General features: G+C 35.2%; 1 protein-coding gene across 3 annotated transcripts; it reads left to right on the top strand.

Moving 5' to 3' along the window:
• Window positions 1-15,452, top strand: LOC102584745 (probable transmembrane GTPase FZO-like, chloroplastic). 3 transcript variants are annotated; one of them, XR_001473709.1, is made up of 11 exons: window positions 1-668; window positions 1,457-2,013; window positions 2,122-2,190; window positions 2,580-2,771; window positions 6,226-6,357; window positions 11,026-11,112; window positions 11,234-11,674; window positions 11,770-11,937; window positions 12,866-13,096; window positions 14,148-14,256; window positions 14,975-15,061. XR_001473709.1 is itself a non-coding variant. In XM_006349606.2 (11 exons), the coding sequence occupies exons 1-11, from the start codon at window positions 185-187 to the stop codon at window positions 15,255-15,257; spliced, it is 2,760 nt and encodes a 919-aa protein (XP_006349668.1). In that variant the 5' UTR covers window positions 1-184; the 3' UTR covers window positions 15,258-15,452. The 3 variants fall into 3 exon arrangements, 2 of the variants coding, with proteins under 2 accessions (XP_006349668.1, XP_006349670.1); XM_006349606.2 differs by having other exon boundaries at window positions 14,141-14,256; window positions 14,975-15,452; XM_006349608.2 differs by having other exon boundaries at window positions 581-668; window positions 1,479-2,013; window positions 14,141-14,256; window positions 14,975-15,452.
• The last annotated feature ends 1,896 nt before the right edge of the window (window positions 15,453-17,348 follow it).

The raw sequence follows: 17,348 nt of genomic DNA, 5'->3' as shown, positions 1-17,348 counted from the left end.
GTTAGTTTTAGAATTCGCGCTTTACTTGAAGCTCCTCCATTGATTCATTCTGATTTCTGAGCACAGTACAATTAGATAAGATAAGGCCTCACCGTCATCCCTCCTTCTCTTCCACCGCCGTGGTCCGCCGTCACCTTCGTCGGAAAATCCGCAGCATTCGTGCACGCGAAATTCATTATTCTCTATGGTATCTCTACAAACTCTATACTCTAGCGTTCGCTCTCCACCGTGCTCTCTCTTTACCCACCCTAGGAGCCGCCAGTGTTTCCACTTCCGGAGTCGCCGCCACTGCGCGAATAGCTCCGTGTACTCCCCTGTGGATAATGTCAAGCTCGTGATTAACAATCTAAACCGACCCGAACAAACTCCTAGAACTCTTTTCCCTGGTGGATTTAAGAGGCCGGAGATCAAAGTGCCGAGTTTAGTGTTAAAGCTAAGCTGCGAAGATGTATTGAGAGATGAAACAGTTGTCAATGAGATAGACCAGGCGATTTCGGGTCGGGTTGATGTTGTGGTGCTCAGTGGCGGTGGAGCAAGCGGCGGGAAGTTGTACGAGGCTGCGTGTTTGTTGAAGTCTGTAATTAAAGGCAGGGCTTACTTGTTGATCGATGGACGTGTTGATATTGCTGCCGCGGTTAATGCCAGCGGTGTTTTGCTCTCTGATCAAGGTTGTGTTGTGTTACATTGTACCTACCGTTTTGTATTTTGTACTTCACCTTACACAGTGAGTTTGTGCTATAATGTTCCATATAAATATTGTTGAAAATGAAAAACTACCTTGCCATACTTTTGATGTCGGCCTCAATTTATCGCCAATATAGCTGAATCCTACTAGTTTGGGATTGAGGAGTAGGTCATTGGTTGATACCTATAGGCTTTTATCCTAGTATCTTTTGCTACATAATGTTGTGATCTTTAATAAATACGACATGAGCTGGATGACCATTTATCTAATATTCTAGAGTGATTGTTTAAATGTTACTAGTACCAGTTGCTAGTAAATTTCTTATAAATTTTTAGCAACTAGTACTAGTGAAGTTTTACTTGCAAAATGAAAAATGTTACTAGTTGCAGTAGAATTATTCATGATGGGACAGTCGAATGAAGCTGGTTTCTACAGATCAACCCGAGCAATGAGAAATTATTTACTTGTAACACATTGATTATTACATACTCATTGAAAGAAATGTTGCTCATTACTATCTACAATGGTTCAATCTGAAACTTAATGTGTCTGAATAATAGTTCAAACTTCGTGAACAATGGTGAGAATTCCTAACCAAATTGCAGTTAGCCATCACTAGCACTCAGTTTTAGGTTCATTCATTTGGCTTTGCTGGAATGCAAATGTTAACAAGATCTGTAATTGATCTTCTAGATGCAGATGTGCTGTCTAAATTAAGTAGCTGCCTGCATTAGTCACTGCTTGTGGATAACCTATTCTCCTTTCTAACAGATCTTCCTGCTATCGTGGCCAGAAACACAATGATGGATTCAAAATCGGAAGAGTTAGTGGTTCTTCCTTTGGTAGCAAGATTTGTACAAACACCTGCCGCTGCAGTGGATGCCTCGAACTCTGAAGGAGCCGATTTTCTTATATATGAAGTCGGTGTCAATAGAGAACCTGAGGAGCTGGTGAGCTCTGTATATGAGCATGTGAAAATTCCTGTTTTTGTCACGATTGGTTCTCTTGGGGATCGAAAGTTGTTCAATGAAGCATCAAATTTACTTGAATCAGGAGCTAGTGGATTAGTTGTTTCGATGGAAGATTTGAGGTCTGTGAGTGATGATGATTTTGGCAAACTGTTTTACAGCGCATATGCTTTGAAGAAGAAAACGGAGGAAAACTCTCAAAGTAACAGCCGGCTTAATTCGGACTTGGGAAATGGCTTTCCTGGTAGGAAGGGGGTGGCTGGTTTTATAGACTTACGAGGTAGAGAACAACAATTGCTGGAAAAAGAGAGACTGGTCTTGCTCGATACCATAAATGTTATTGAGAAAGCTGCTCCAATGGTGATCTTGTTTTGTCAAAATTTAACTGCTGAATTGTGGTACAGATAATAATTCATCTGTCAGCAGTTTGCTTGTTTAGACTAACCTGGGATATTACTGAAATGGCAGATGGAGGAAATCTCACTTCTCAAAGATGCTGTTTCTCAACTTGATGAACCATTCTTACTGGTTATAGTGGTAATTGAGCGCTGAACTTCAGCAAATTCTGGTTCCAGGGATATGCATGGGTATTAGCTCTGAATTTCAAATGAGTATTTCCTTCTCTGGTCCAATCTAAATTTTAAGCAATGCATAAAACTAAAATATTATAAACCTGAAGTTGCTGTTTATGCATGTTTCTTGTTATTTCTTTGGCTCACTACTTCTCTATTTTCGGGTTCTGGCATTTGTGACCTTTTCTCTCTGTCTCTGTCTCTGTCTCCGTCTCCGTCTCCGTCTCTCTCTCTTCCTCCATATTACTGTGTTTTCAAGACCACATATAGTACCTCATTCAGCATAATCATTATTATTACTGTTTCTTCATCCTCTTTGTTTTCCTTTCTGAATGCAATTTCTTGATAAACTAGGGAGAATTCAATTCTGGAAAATCTACTTTCATCAATGCTCTTCTTGGGAAAAAGTACTTGAAAGATGGGGTTGTTCCTACAACCAATGAGATAACCTTTTTGCGCTATTCGGATGTTGATGAGTCACAGCGTTGTGAAAGGCACCCAGATGGTCAATATGTTTGCTACTTGCCGGCTCCAATTCTTGAAGAGGTGAGTTGTCTTGTCTGAGCGTTAAGATGACTTCTAATTTTACATTTTATCAATGAATTTAATTAGAAATCTAGTTCACGTGGGAAAATTGTATGTGCAAGTAAATATGTCAATGCTATCTTCTACATATCGGGGGGACTTTATTTGACTTACCATTTTGTGTTCCTCACTTATTGACTATGTGTAGTTGCCTGATTTGAGACACATTTTATAGTTATACATCATTATGTTGGTTTGTTATGCGGTTGTTAACCTTAGTAAATCATTAATGACCTGTTATATGCAAATGTTTGTTCAAGTTTCATAATTTATGGCACATATGATTTTCACACCAGTTGTTACTAGTTTCAGTTTCAAAAAGTTATTGCACATTTGCATTTGATCCCAATGGTTTTCGGCACATATTTTGCTGGATTTTTTTATGCTAGATGGTAGGTGCTTCCTAAACTGTGCATTTTTATAATTGTACACTATATTTATTATTTTGCAACTGATATGGGTTAATTGTGTTCTAGATTAAGTGGGCATTTGGACATGAAAATTGTGAAATTTGGGAAAAAGTAGTACTCCATTTGTCCCAATTTATATGACTTACTTTCCTTTTTAGTCAGTCCCAAAAAGAATGACACACTTTTATACCAAGTAACTAGAAAAAAACCTGCGCCTCGCGTGAGAATTTAATATCACGGAATTTATAAAATAATACTTAAAACCTATCAGTCATTAAAACTAAAACACTATATTATCTTACATACAAAATTACGTAGTAACGAACATTAATAATTTTATAATTTATCCTATTGCTTCCAGGAAGTGTTACTATTTGATATTTTTGGGGAATCAAATGAACATCAACCCGAGATATTAAATTTTTTAATAAATAAATAAATAATCGTTGGTGATTTTAAAAGGCTGAAAAAAGTGAACAAATATTCTAATTTTAATGTGTAGAAAGTTTAGCCCTACCTTTTGCTTTACATATATCATTTTAAAGTTCTCCATTTAAATGTATCATAAGAAATTATTAAAATGGAAAATTAAAGGAAGAATGTATCATATTGGACAATGATTCAACTAATTATATATACTTGAGATGGAAAAATATTACACAAAACTATTCAGTTTGTTTGGACTCTTTTTAAAAATCAGCGTACCAGTGTGATGAAGTTCAATTTGAAACTACACTTCTATTTCAATCGCAGTGTCGAGAAACACATCTATTACTTCAAGAAATTGTATTTAAAACTTGCAGTAAACTTGACAATCTATCCATGAGCAATTAATTCATTGTGTAGTTATCTATGTTTTTGGGATTAAAAGTGGCTCCAGTCTAGTCATATTCCTCTATAGGTCATCCGACACACCATCCTTGAAGCCATGTCAAAAGTTAATTAATTTTTGTCTTCTTTTCGTGGTTCACTTCTCACATCAAGGTACGGTCAGATTTTTAAGGTCTTTATGTCCTTACAATGGCATACCAAATTTGAATTTTGTCTTCAAGAGATGGTAGTATATATCTTCAAGGGATTTTTTTATTGTACCTTCAACAATTGCAGTAGAGAAAACTTGCGTGAAAATACAATTATCGTGTGTTATTTAATCTATACTAACAAATACTTATAACAATAACTTTGCAGAAACATAAACAACAAAGTTTAGAACATGTACTCAAAAATAACAATTAATAACATAAGCATAAATTAATGATCGTAAAAGACATACCAACGTCTCTAACAATAGAATGAAACAAAAAGGAAAAAATCGAGCCCACTGAATGCACTGTGTCCCCTTAAGGAAATTATTCCCCTCTAGTACCTGAGGTTTAAAGGAATAAATCATCTCAGGATAGAACGATTATATTCACTAGTGTATTGCACAAAAACACTGGTGTCAGTCAGCCACTCAACAGGAGCAAAGTACACAAATATTTAATTGTGTTGAAGAAAAAGTTCAAAATTTTGTTGTTTTAAAATGAGAGAAAAACTTCTATTTATAGACAACAAAGGGTAGTGTAACAAATGCTTATTGTGCCTTATCGGAAATGTCACAACTCTTTGGAAAAGTTACAACCCTTCGGAAAGGTCACAAAATTTCAGAGAAGTCACAACTTTTCATTAAAGTCGCAACTCTTCATAAAAGGCACAACTTTTCATAAAAATCACAACTGTTCATGAAAGTCGCAACTCTTCATATTTCATTCAAAGCTCTAATAAATGGCATTGACCTTCAATCTTTATTGTACCACCCCTAGACAAAAAACTAATTAACTCAAATCACCAAAGGTTGAAGTAAGATTACCGAGAAACGGTAAACTAATGCATGCAACAATGCAAGTATACATAGGATTAAAGGAGAAACATTCACAATTCCAAAATTAAAAAGAAAATTCTCAAGGTATTACTGTTATATATTCATCTGAGCCAGCTAACTCACATAGTTTGACCCAATACTTCATTCTGGTACCCGTTTGTTAAACTTAAGTGTGGCCTGGTATTCCTATCTGGCGATTAGTTGCTTAAGTAAGTTCAAAGGAGGGCTGATATTTATACATATGGAAGATTTGATGGAGGCTTAATTTGTAAGATGGTGGTGACGGCTGTGAAGGTTTTTGAGAGGAGGAGAAGACTAGTTTTGGAAATAAATAAATTAAAAGGGAATCCTGATTTGGGGTGGCGCCACGTAGGCCAGCCTAAGGTTCTCTTTTATATACATGTATGTATGTATATATATATATATGTATGTATGATATATGATAGTTTAACTTTAAAATGCACATTTATCCTTAATGAAATGATTTATAGCCACGTAGATATCTATCACTTATTTTAGACCAAAAGTTTAAAAAATCTTCTTTTCTTTCTTAAACTCCGTGCTAACTCATATATAATGGGACGGAGGGAGTATTTTCAAGTTGAAAATGGTATTTGAAAATTGGAGTTGTGTTTGGACCTAAATACAAATTGGAATTGTTTTTGAATTTTTATGAGTGATTTGGAGTGAAAACAGCCTTTTGGAGTTTTTTGAATTCCGGAAAATTAAGTTGAATTCTGGAAAACTGTAACACTTCTATGTCCAAAGTTCCAAACAGTTTTCCAGAATAAAATTCTGGAAAAAAGTGAAAATTATCCATGGACAAATGGGCACTAAACTTTAGATTTGGACTTCAAAATTCAAATGGACTGGAGCAACTCTTCACATACCTGTGTGGTCTCAGATTCTAAAGATGTATGGTGTATAAAACTCACTAAGGTGGTTATAATCGGTAGTCTGAAGGAGACATTTCAGATGTTACAATTCGGTAGATTTCTCTTTCATAGAAAGTTAAATTTTCTGCTTTTGTATTGCCTAATCTACTATTGATTGTCTCTCTATGATATTAGCCTCCTTACAGCTTGATTTGAGTTCTTAATTTCCATGCCTGGCTCTCCAATCTTTTTGTTGTTTATTCTGGCAGATGATTATTGTTGATACTCCAGGAACGAATGTGATTCTTCAAAGGCAACAAAGGCTGACGGAGGAATTTGTGCCTCGTGCAGATCTGCTTCTGTTTCTCATGTCTGCTGATCGACCATTAACTGAAAGTGAGGTATGGTTTTGTCACTTGTATGAGTACCACTTCAGTATTTTTAAGGTTACAGAATCTAGGACCTTGTTTGTGGCTTGCTTGTGTTGCCCCTCAAGAGTGAGGACTTTGGGTTTCTGGAGATTAAGGTAGGATTGCATCTGCTTTCAACTTTTCGTAGCAAGAGTATCACAATTTTGTTCACTTGTCTCAAACAATCAAGAAATACAAGTAAAATTTTACCATTGCATTACTCCCTCTGTCCCAAGAATGATATCTTTCTATAATTAGAAACAATATTATCTTATTTATAGCCATACAAATATTTATGACTTGTTTTAGACCACAAGTTTCAAAAATCTTTTTTCCTTTCTTAAACGCCATACCTGGTGAAACAACATCACATAAAATGGGATGGAGGGAGTATTCCATAGGGTTATGCATTTAAGTAACTTACCAAAAGGAAATCTTGTTTTTTACTACATGCATATTACTTTTTGTTCACTATGGCTCAAAGAGACAACCTTTTCCTCTCAGTCGATTCTGACAAACTAGGTTTAAGTGTCATAGTTGTGGGATGGTGGAAAGAGCACCTCCAATTGGGAATGAGCGAGAAAAGCTATTTTCTTGTGGTAGCACTGGCCAGCCACCTTTAAGCAACCTTTACATTTCATGCTCAAGTGTTGTAGCTAGATTGGATTTGGTAAAACAATTGCCCGTTTATTGGAAGAGCTGTGGTGCTTAAGGAAACTAAGGACTGGTCTTCTGGAAATCTTTTAGATGTCACCAGAGCTTCATTAGCGACATCTATACCTTCCATCCCCAAGAAATCTCAGACTTGTTATCTCAATCTACAGTTCAGATGTGATTCGGTGCTGTAGTATTCTTAAGGATTTATAAAACATTTGTTGCAATTTAATTCTTGCCACCTGCTTTATATAATGACAGTAAAAGACAATGTGATATTCTCCATGCTGCTTTGCTTTTAGCATTTGCTATTTACTGAATTTATAGTGAATACCGACTATTAGGATCCGTTAGTTGCAGACGTTTAAGTGCTAATGCCGACCAATTTCATATTTGTGACAGTCCATAATTGTATCAGACACTCATGTATTTATGTGCATTCTCTGGAAATTCTATGCTCCAGTTACACTATGGAAGCACTGACTGGACCTTACCACTAAGGAAACCATAAAGCAGAAAAGTGTTACTCCTATTACTGAAGCAAAATGATTTCTCGGTAGTCTGGCTAGTTCTTTGAGGGATCATCTGGAAGCTCTGCTTTGACTTGTGACTAAATTTGTATGTGTTCGAAAATAGTGATTGTGCAATATTCTATTTTGTCCAAACAGAAAGTCTTTCATACGCTTTGACCATCACTTCTTTTTGATCAAGTAATAAAATTATTAAATTAAGAAGGGGCAAGAAACAAGGGCCCGTATAAAAGAAGTATACCAAAAAGTAGAAAACCTCACAAAAAGAAATGGTTTTTCTATGAAAGACATCCAATCCTGTACACATATAGAAACCTTGTGGGTGCTCCAAAAAGAAATAAGTGGTCGTTTGGTTTGGTGAACTAGATGAAATAATCCTTTTATTCAAATTGGAGTTTTTCTAATAAGCGAGAAGCTGATGGCTTTGAGAATGCAAAGCCAAGGTTATAGCTGGAAACAACTTCTTATCCATGTTAAACCCAAGACACATTTCAGATTATACAAGGTATATTCCATTTTTAATACAATAACCAAACATTCAAATAAAAATGCATATATACACCAAATAATACATGGACTATTAAATCCCAATATTATAATCCGCAATCTATGTTGCTCAGAATCTTCAAATATACCTCCAAGTGCATGTTGAATCCTCCAAAAGTAGTGCATTTTCGGAGGATTTGCCACAGGTACAACATTATTTTTGTAGAATTCGAGCAACATAGCCTGCACAACTTTATTTCGTAACTGAATGAGCCTAAGGATTAGAGGCTATTCCTCAAATGTACAAAATCCTTCTCTACTCCATCAAAAGCTCTCTTATTTCTCTCTTCATATGGTCCACAAAGTGCTAGAGGAGAAACATTTCGTGCGCTGCTTCTTCCTATCCGTCTTTTAAAAGTCCAACTAAACACCAACTAACCCAAGTAATCTTCCTCTTTCTCTTCCTCAAGTTCTTTGCCTTCAAGATCAACCCCTTCGCAACTAGCCAAGCAAAAAAAAACACTTGTTCCTTGATACACTAGGGATCTGTACTGAAATAAGTAGAAAAGCTGACACCTCCCTTATCAGAAGCTTCTCATAATAGGACTTAATAGAAAAATGTCGTTATTCCTGTCCCTCATCTCCATACATGGTTATCCAGTGTAGTGCTTTGGTTGTGAGGCAATTCCAGCAAACTTTGGAACTCTTTTTTTATTTTGAATTGGACCAAACTTTGAAACTCTTTGTGCTCCAATCTTGCAAAGTCCTCCTAAACCTCAAATTCCAATGCTCTTCTCCACCTTGCTGACTCCATAGTTGTTGGACTGACATCTCTTTTTGGCATGAGATTCTTACATGTTTGGAAGTGTCATCGGAAAATGTTGTTCCCGTACCACATATGTCACCATTCCTCACCCTGAATGATGTGTTCCCTATAGTTCCTTCCACCTCTTCAAAATATTTCTCCATAGCGCACTACCATAGGGAAGTGAAACACTCTTAGTCCTCCACCACCTTCCAAAACAGCTTGCTTCTTCGTTATCACTCCTCTCCAAAGAGCATTTACACCTACCTGAAATCTCCATGCCATAGAAAATCCCGCTGAAGTTTATGCAGCTTCTCTGTAACACTGCCGTGAGCGTGTAGCAAAAACCTGAAATATGTGGGGATACTCGATAGTAGGCTCTTGATTAACACTTCCTCTTTCCCTTTTGATAAGTACCTCTATCACTGGATTCCAAGCTGATTGGTTTTTATTAGATGTTCCTAACGGTAAACCAAGATGAATTGTAGGAAGAGCCCCAACTTTGCAATTTGCCAATTCAACACCTGTGCTAGGGCCTCAATATTCTCTACCTGCGCTTTTACTATCACAAACTGACTAACCTTGAACTGGGACCTTTCTCCTTCATTAGGCATTACCTCTGGCATTATACTGATTTGAAGGGTTTTACAAACTCACTTTGTCTTATAAACCATAATCTTGCCAAAGTCATCGTATACAACTCTTGAATATTTTTGCCAAAGTAAGGCAGCAAAAATACTATGATCAAAGATGCTCCTTTTGCTGTTACAACACCCATGTGTTAAGGAGGGGGTGGGTGATTTTTGAGCCTTTTAGGTGTTGAAGTAGCTTTGATGAGATTATTACTTCTAGAAGTTTAGTGGGCGTTTGACCACAAAAACAAAATAATAAATCACTTTATTTGGAATTTTTAAAGTTGGAGTTGGAGTTGTGTTTGACTTTACTTTTTGCAAAAAATATTTAGAATTTGAATGTATTTTTTCCAAATATGGTTTTTACCCCCAACGTCTAAGAACTAGCAAAATCACCCAACTCGATTAGTTTCCCTCAAACATACAATCAAATTTTCTCTAAAAGAGTAATATCTCAAAATAGATAGTCATATAATGTCATAGGTTAAATCCCATTTACGAGCTACTACGTACTATTACATATATTTTTTACTTTATTTGGAATTTTTGAATTTGGAGTTGAAGATCCAGTTGTGTTTGGTTATAATTTTTGCAAATAATATTTGGTTGTTTGAATGTACTTTTTCTAAAAAACATGAAATATGATTTAAACATGAAATAGAATTTAAAAAAAAGAATTTAAATGGGGTTATTTTTATAAAAAGGAAAAAAATTAGGGTAAATTTGAAAAAAGAATAATATAGTGAAAGTGAATACAAGGTTTTGAGTGTTTCTCAAATTCCAAATACAATTTCAAGTTGTATTTGGAATTTTCATGGCCAAACGCTTATTTTTTTTTAGAAAAAAGTGAATTTTCCAGAAAAAAGTGAAAAATTCTCATGGCCAATGTTGTATTTTTTTTAGAATAACTTTGTGATGGTGTATTATATTTTTGTTATGAGCTTTTTTGCACAATTTTAATAGTTTTTACAACTTTTTGCAAATCCTAACCGTCTAATTAATTAATTGACTAGTTACTTAATTGATGACAATTAATTTAGAATGTTCCCTTTTTGACAAAAGAGGGTTGTTTTAGTATTTTTATTCTTATCCATACAAGTTCGGCGGATCATTTTTGGTAAAGAAAACAAATAACATACCCCGTCATGATTCCTTAAAAATTAAATTCACATAAACAATATTAAGCAAAACGTTTGCCCAAATTTCCTTGATAATTTACAGGATTACATTTTATGGATGATCATCCAAGTTTTAGCTTGATCGAAAAAACTACGACTTTGATTTATTTTATTTCAGTTAGAAAATTAACTTTTTTAACAAAAAAGTAATTAGACTATAGTTATGTATAACAAAAATAATATTAGTCGGCAAAATACAAGCAGATAGCAACAATGTTTAAATTGTCATCTTGACCTACTTATTAATGTCTTGCCCCTTCTTATAGTTTAGAAAAAAGAGTTCAATTTCTTGTGATTTTCGGGATATCTAATGTCTTCCTTTTGGTCTTCTTTTGCCAAAAGTTAATCTCAATTGCAATTCTGGTGCTCATCAGGTTAGTTTTCTGCGTTACACTCAGCAGTGGAGTAAGAAGGTCGTTTTTGTGCTGAACAAGTCTGACATATACAAGAATAACGGCGAGGTTGGTCATACACTTGCTGTTGTGATATTGTTGAGTGAGAAAATAATTTCTTACTATACACGGATATAAAAACTGGACCATTTTGATTGAAGTCATTTATTCTTATTTTTTCATGATATAGTTGGAGGAGGCCATTGCATTTATCAAAGAAAATACACGGAAATTGCTGAATACAGAATCCGTAACACTGTATCCAGTATCTGCACGGCTCGCTCTTGAATCAAAGCTTTCTACTTTTGATGGTGCCCTTAGTCAAAACAATGGGAGTTCAAATAATGATTCTCACTGGAAAACCAAGAGCTTCTATGAGCTTGAGAAGTACTTGTCTAGCTTTTTGGATTCATCCACAAGTACTGGAATTGAGAGAATGAAGCTGAAGCTTGAAACTCCAATTGCCATTGCAGAACAACTACTTTTAGCTTGTCAAGGACTTGTGAGACAAGAATGTCAGCAAGCCAAACAAGACTTGCTGTTTGTTGAGGATCTTGTCAACAGCGTAGAAGAGTGCACAAAGAAGCTGGAAGTTGATAGCATTTTGTGGAAGAGGCAGGTTCTATCTCTGGTATGGGGTTGATATCGTTGTGACTAATATCAATCCTCATGTTTTTCACTAACCTATGGCATGTGTCCTTATAGACTTTGTGCACTAACATGCAGATAAACTCTGCTCAAGCACGTGTTGTCCGGCTTGTAGAGTCAACGTTACAACTGTCAAATGTTGATCTTGTCGCTACATATGTATTCAGAGGAGAAAACTCTACTCAAATGCCAGCCACCATTAGTGTCCAAAATGACATACTTGGTCAAGCGGTTCTTGAAGGACAAGTGAGTGCATTATTCTCTGCTGTGACTGATCAGAGTTGAGCTCAGTTGTCCTCTTTTTTTCTTTCTTTTTTTGATAAGTTAATAGCTGTCCTCTTTTCTCCTTTGCTATCGGAAGTCAAAGTAGCACTGTTGTAGTTTGACTCGGTCATTCTCTCCAGCTATTAGCAAATTAGAAGTATGATTGAAATAGTTGATCATAGTTTGTTATTTTCCCTTCTGTTTCCACCATGTGAAAGTGAATATTTCCAATTTTGAATTTTACTGGTTATTAAATGAAGATCTCTGAACCTAATTTGGAAAGATAACCTCCTATGACATTTGTTGTGATTGTATACGTACATGTGAAAAAATTACGTGCAGCAGGCATAACTACTGCAAACTTTCCTTCTGGATTTGAAGGCAAAGTGATCAACCCCTTTTATTCCACATGGATCAGATGTGGGTATATCAATAAATGCTCATAATATTATCTTGCTTCTAATTCATTTGGTAAGTTAGTTTACTGTCTTTTTCTCTCATCTAGCCTCTAGTTGGGTGGGGCATGGGATTTTTCTTTTGGTTGCTTCATTTCTTCTAGTGAAGATAACTCCTGTTGATTTCTCCTGGAATGAAGTATTCGATTTAATTTAGGTGCATGAGTATGTTCTCTTTTTCACATCAGGAAATTTTAGGTAGGTTTCAATTTTCAAATTGGGCTCAACTCTTTGACTTGTATTTGATAGTGACCCTTTTGTGCCTAAGCCAGTGGTATGGACGCCTTTTGGTCTTCCTTTTCTTCCTTCTACTTGTAATAGTGTTATCCCAGTATCCTAGTACAGACCTTAATTTCATAGCCGAAGATATTTTGTTTGATTTTTGTAGCTTTGTCTTATGTGAATAAATTTCTATAGCTAATTTTATTCTCGGTGAAAATGATCTTTGGTTGCAGAATCTTCTCGGGGAGTACACTAAGTGGTTACAGTCAAAGAGGGACCAGGAAGTACAATTCTATAAGCAGTGTTTCGAAAAAAGATGGACTTCATTGGTTAATCCGTCTGACCAAATTGAGTTAGGCACAACTGGTGTGCTGGATAGAAAATCTGAAGTTACCATAAGTGTCATAGAGGATTTCAGTGCTGCAGCTGCTTCAAAATTGCTCGAGAGAGATATTCGTGAAGTGGTACGTCTTTCTGCTAATGCTAATTAACTGAACTGGTTTGTGCTTTCTACTGGTGTTTGGACCCCGTTAAGTTACTGATTTTGACATTTTTAAAGTCAGTTATCACTTGCATGTTTATACTATATAGTATATCCTTTCTTTGCCTCATTACCCTCCCCCCTGCCCAAAATAAAATAAAATAAAATAAAAAAGATAGAAAACCTCCCAACCCTTAACAACCTATTTTAATAACATCATGACCTCATTAGATAATTAGGTATGGTTGTGTGTTGTTGGGTAGTGACATCTTTCTAATATCATTTTCTGCCAAGATATGCTTCTTTTTGCTATACATTCTTTGTTTCTTCTTTCTAACAGTTGGAATCTTTTCCCTTTTGGGAGTAGGGAATCAGGTAAAATCGGTAGAAATATGTCATCTGTGGTAGTAGATTTAGACAGAGGTAAGTGTGGAGTTTTTTTCTTTGAGAAGCCTCGTGGAGCTTTCTTCGTCTCTCTCACAGACAAGGGAGGGGGAGAATTGTGTTATTTTTTCTTAGTGTCAAATAAAGATGCCTTTTTTGCCTTTGCTCACACATTTCAATTTTTTCTCAAGTTCTATGCTTATCTTTGATTCTGGAATAGAATTTTCTATGAATAATAGCCAAAAATGTGGAGGTTTTTGTGTATCTGGAAGACCAAATCAGATGCTTTATTGGAAGTAGAGATCAGCGCTAATAATATCCTATTGTTTTAAGCTCATCTGTCTAGTTTAATCCCCAATAAAACCACATCTCGCCGTTCTATTTCCAGTTAGGTGATAGCTTATATTTTTTTTCACATTTTTAGAGAGTTTAACTTCTTTTCAGGTCCTGTAAATATTCGAGATAGTTAGGAGAGGAAATCAGTCACAAAGTTCATCTTTTGCTTTCTAGGTCTTTTGCAAAGCCATTTGTGGGGTGTGCAATATGATGAGTAGAGGTGTCCATAATTTTGAAGGATACATATGTTATTTAAAATATGACTAACGTACAACAAATTTCTGAGGGTAGCTCATTCATTTTTCAGTTCTTAGGTACTTTTGGTGGTCTTGGAGCAGCTGGTTTATCAGCGTCGCTTCTGACATCTGTTCTTCAAACCACATTAGAAGATCTCCTTGCGCTTGGCCTTTGTTCTGCTGGCGGGTAATCTTCTTATTTTCAATTTAAATTTTCTAATATGTCTTCAATTTTCTCAAAGTGTAGCATCTTTAATCATTTATGAGGATTTCCAAAACTTTTTGCTGCTTGTATAGGTTGCGTAACATCCAATGCTTTTGGATGATGAATCAATTCATAATGTTAATAGTAGCTCTGATATGTATTCTGTTATTTGAGAGCTGATGTGATTTGTTGGGCACATAGATTACTATCCCATTGGAACATCCTAGGTTGTCTACTCAGAGCCTATTCAGTGCACTTGGTGGATTTACCTAACATTAAGTCAGTTAGAGCTTCTAGTTTTGTTTTAATATATTGTAATTGGTCGTTAACTGCTGCCTCATAGAGGTCAAAGATTCCTGTTTCCTGGCATTCAATGTTCATAATGAGTGCACTAATTTAAGCAAGTTTTAACGTCATAAAGTAGATCCTGATCTGAACATGTGTAATCCTGTTCCTTTTGTTCCAATTAAAAGTCTGTAATTCTTGTTGTCTTTTGTGTATAAGAGAGTGACTTTTGGATTGGGAATATCTATTTAAAGCTTAATTACTGTTATGTAACATTGTCAGTATTATTGTTTGCTCTTGAGTTTCTGCATTCTGGAGAAATGTTATGAATTATCTTTTATTTGATAGGATTTTCCCCCCTATCTTCAGCAATTGTTTGTTTTGTATCATAATTAAAAAACTGTTCCTTTTATAGTTTATTGGCGGTCTCCAACTTCTCATCCCGGAGACAGCAAGTGGTAAGTAAAGTAAAGAGGACTGCTGATGGCCTTGCACGTGAACTCGAAGAGGCTATGCAGAAGGATCTCTTGGAGACAACTAGAAATGTGGAGGACTTTGTAAAACTCATCGGTAAGCCATATCAAGTTAGAGCTCAAAACCGACTGGATGAACTTTTGGCGACTGCAGAAGAATTGACAATTATTGAGAAGAAACTGAAATCATTGCGAGTTGATATCCAAAATCTCCATGTTTCATAACAGGTGGAGTCCCTTTACTCTTTTTCTTTTTTTGGAGCTAATAATTCTTTCACATAGGCTGTTGTAATATCTATATATAGTGTCCACAATTTCATGTCAAGATTGTAATTATTTTTGTATAAGCAATCTGATTAAACTGAAAGAGATTATCTGGAATTGAATGACCTTTCTATTATAAGCATTTGATATCTGAAAGAATATTGGGGACCAATTAGTATAACATGTCATCAGGGAAAAAAATTATTTGGTTTGTGACAAAGGTTCACTTCAAATTGCTTAATGTTGAAGTGGAGGGCTTACCACCTGAGCAACTTCTCTCTCGCTTAGTGGACTGAACTTTCATGACTATATTTGCTGGGTGTAGGGTCTTCATATCCTTTCTATGCCCGGTAGGAGCATAACATTTTTTCACTGTTATCTATCCTAAAATGGAACCTAACTATGCCTCTAAATTTGAGTGTGTACGTACAAGTAGGCACTTAATTTGGAACAAGTAGACACGCGTCCTACGTGATATTCTATGTATTGGTTATTGCTATTGTTTTTAACAATTTTTAATTTATGCTTGTCATAGAGATTTATTTGTAAATATCATATAGTGGTATACTTGTATAAATTTTTTTACATTGGACGTGCATCTATAGAATTTAAGTCCACTCAGAAAAGGCAAGAGAGGGAAAATCGTTGAGTATCGACAAGCGTCAGCCATGAACGGGTACCTTAATCTTAAAATTTAGACCTTTATAAAAGTGTTTTTAACTGTGTCTTATTTTAAGTTTTGTTTTAATTAAGATCTAAATGTGCATGCATATGTTGCTTGAGAGAGAAGGCTGGTCAACCAGTATGATTATAGGAACAAAATTTATCAATAAAACCAAAAACAATAAAGCCAAGAGATCAAAGGGAGGGATATTTGTAGCAAATTGATGTGTAATTTGGTTAAGGAGACATTTTCTTAACCAGCAGTACAAGGCTGTTTAGCTAAAGTTGTATGAATAGAAAATAATGGAACAAATTTCTTAATTGCTTTTAGCTATTTTTGCCCTTTTCTGAGGAAGGGGTCATCTTTTCCTTTTTGATAGGTTTATTAGCAGGAAAAAAGAAGATTTTTTTTTTTGTTTTAATTTCTTGTTACTTTTGTTTCTTTCCATCTTTTTCTCTCTGAAGAAACACGTTCATTTATATCATTTGTTAAAAATTTAACTCATCTATATCATTTCAGTAATCAACAATGACATAGATGAGTTTTTTTTTATCAAATAGAAATGACATAAATGAACCAAATTTCTAACTAATGACATAAATGAGTCTTTTCTCAAAATTCGATGACGTATTTGAATCTTTTCCTATTTACTTCTTAGCCACGATTCTCGTCCTCATCATTGACTTATTAGCCACATACTTTGGTGCTAAATGAATCAAAACAATCTTTTTCTTGAAGTGATGGTTTCTATACATTAATTAACTATGATGAGGTTAAAGAAAATATTGACCAATGTTGAGGTTATATTCTAAAGGCAAAAAATGTTGGGGCTCTTTACACCTCAAGATGCCACGTTTGGACTATTTAATAGGGGCTTGCTTAGGAAACTAGTAATAAATCAATTTACGTTGTTTTTGTGTAGTAAGTGCTAAGAGGACATCATTTGGTCGGTGATTTAAACAAATGAAACCTTTTAGCCATGTGATGCTCTTAGTATATAGGACATATTATTTGTTTCCACAATCAAGTCACTTAAAAAGTTACAGTTATAATTAATTATTTATAATAAGTGAATTTAGTTATCTAAAAAATAAAGCAAACAATCTAAAGTTTTAATAAAATAGGGGTCAATGTTAAAATCATCTACATTAAAAAACGTGAAAGTCTGAATGAATGAATTAACAAAAAAGAATCTTAATGAATTAAAATCGATCCGACACTTGCGTGGTGTAGGATGAATTATAATTACTAGAGTTTAACCTTAATTCCAACTTGAGTTTTTTTTCCCCATCTTCATCGTTGAAGTTGCTTAAATGATTTATTAGACTAATTTTAGGTTGGGTTGAAAAGCAAAGAGAAATGAGGGGGGGGGGGGGGGGGGGGTGGGG

This window comes from Solanum tuberosum, unplaced genomic scaffold (assembly GCF_000226075.1).
Source record: "Solanum tuberosum cultivar DM 1-3 516 R44 unplaced genomic scaffold, SolTub_3.0 scf00110, whole genome shotgun sequence".
Classification (NCBI taxonomy): Eukaryota; Viridiplantae; Streptophyta; class Magnoliopsida; order Solanales; family Solanaceae; genus Solanum; species Solanum tuberosum.
This window is presented reverse-complemented; position numbering and strand designations above follow the sequence as displayed.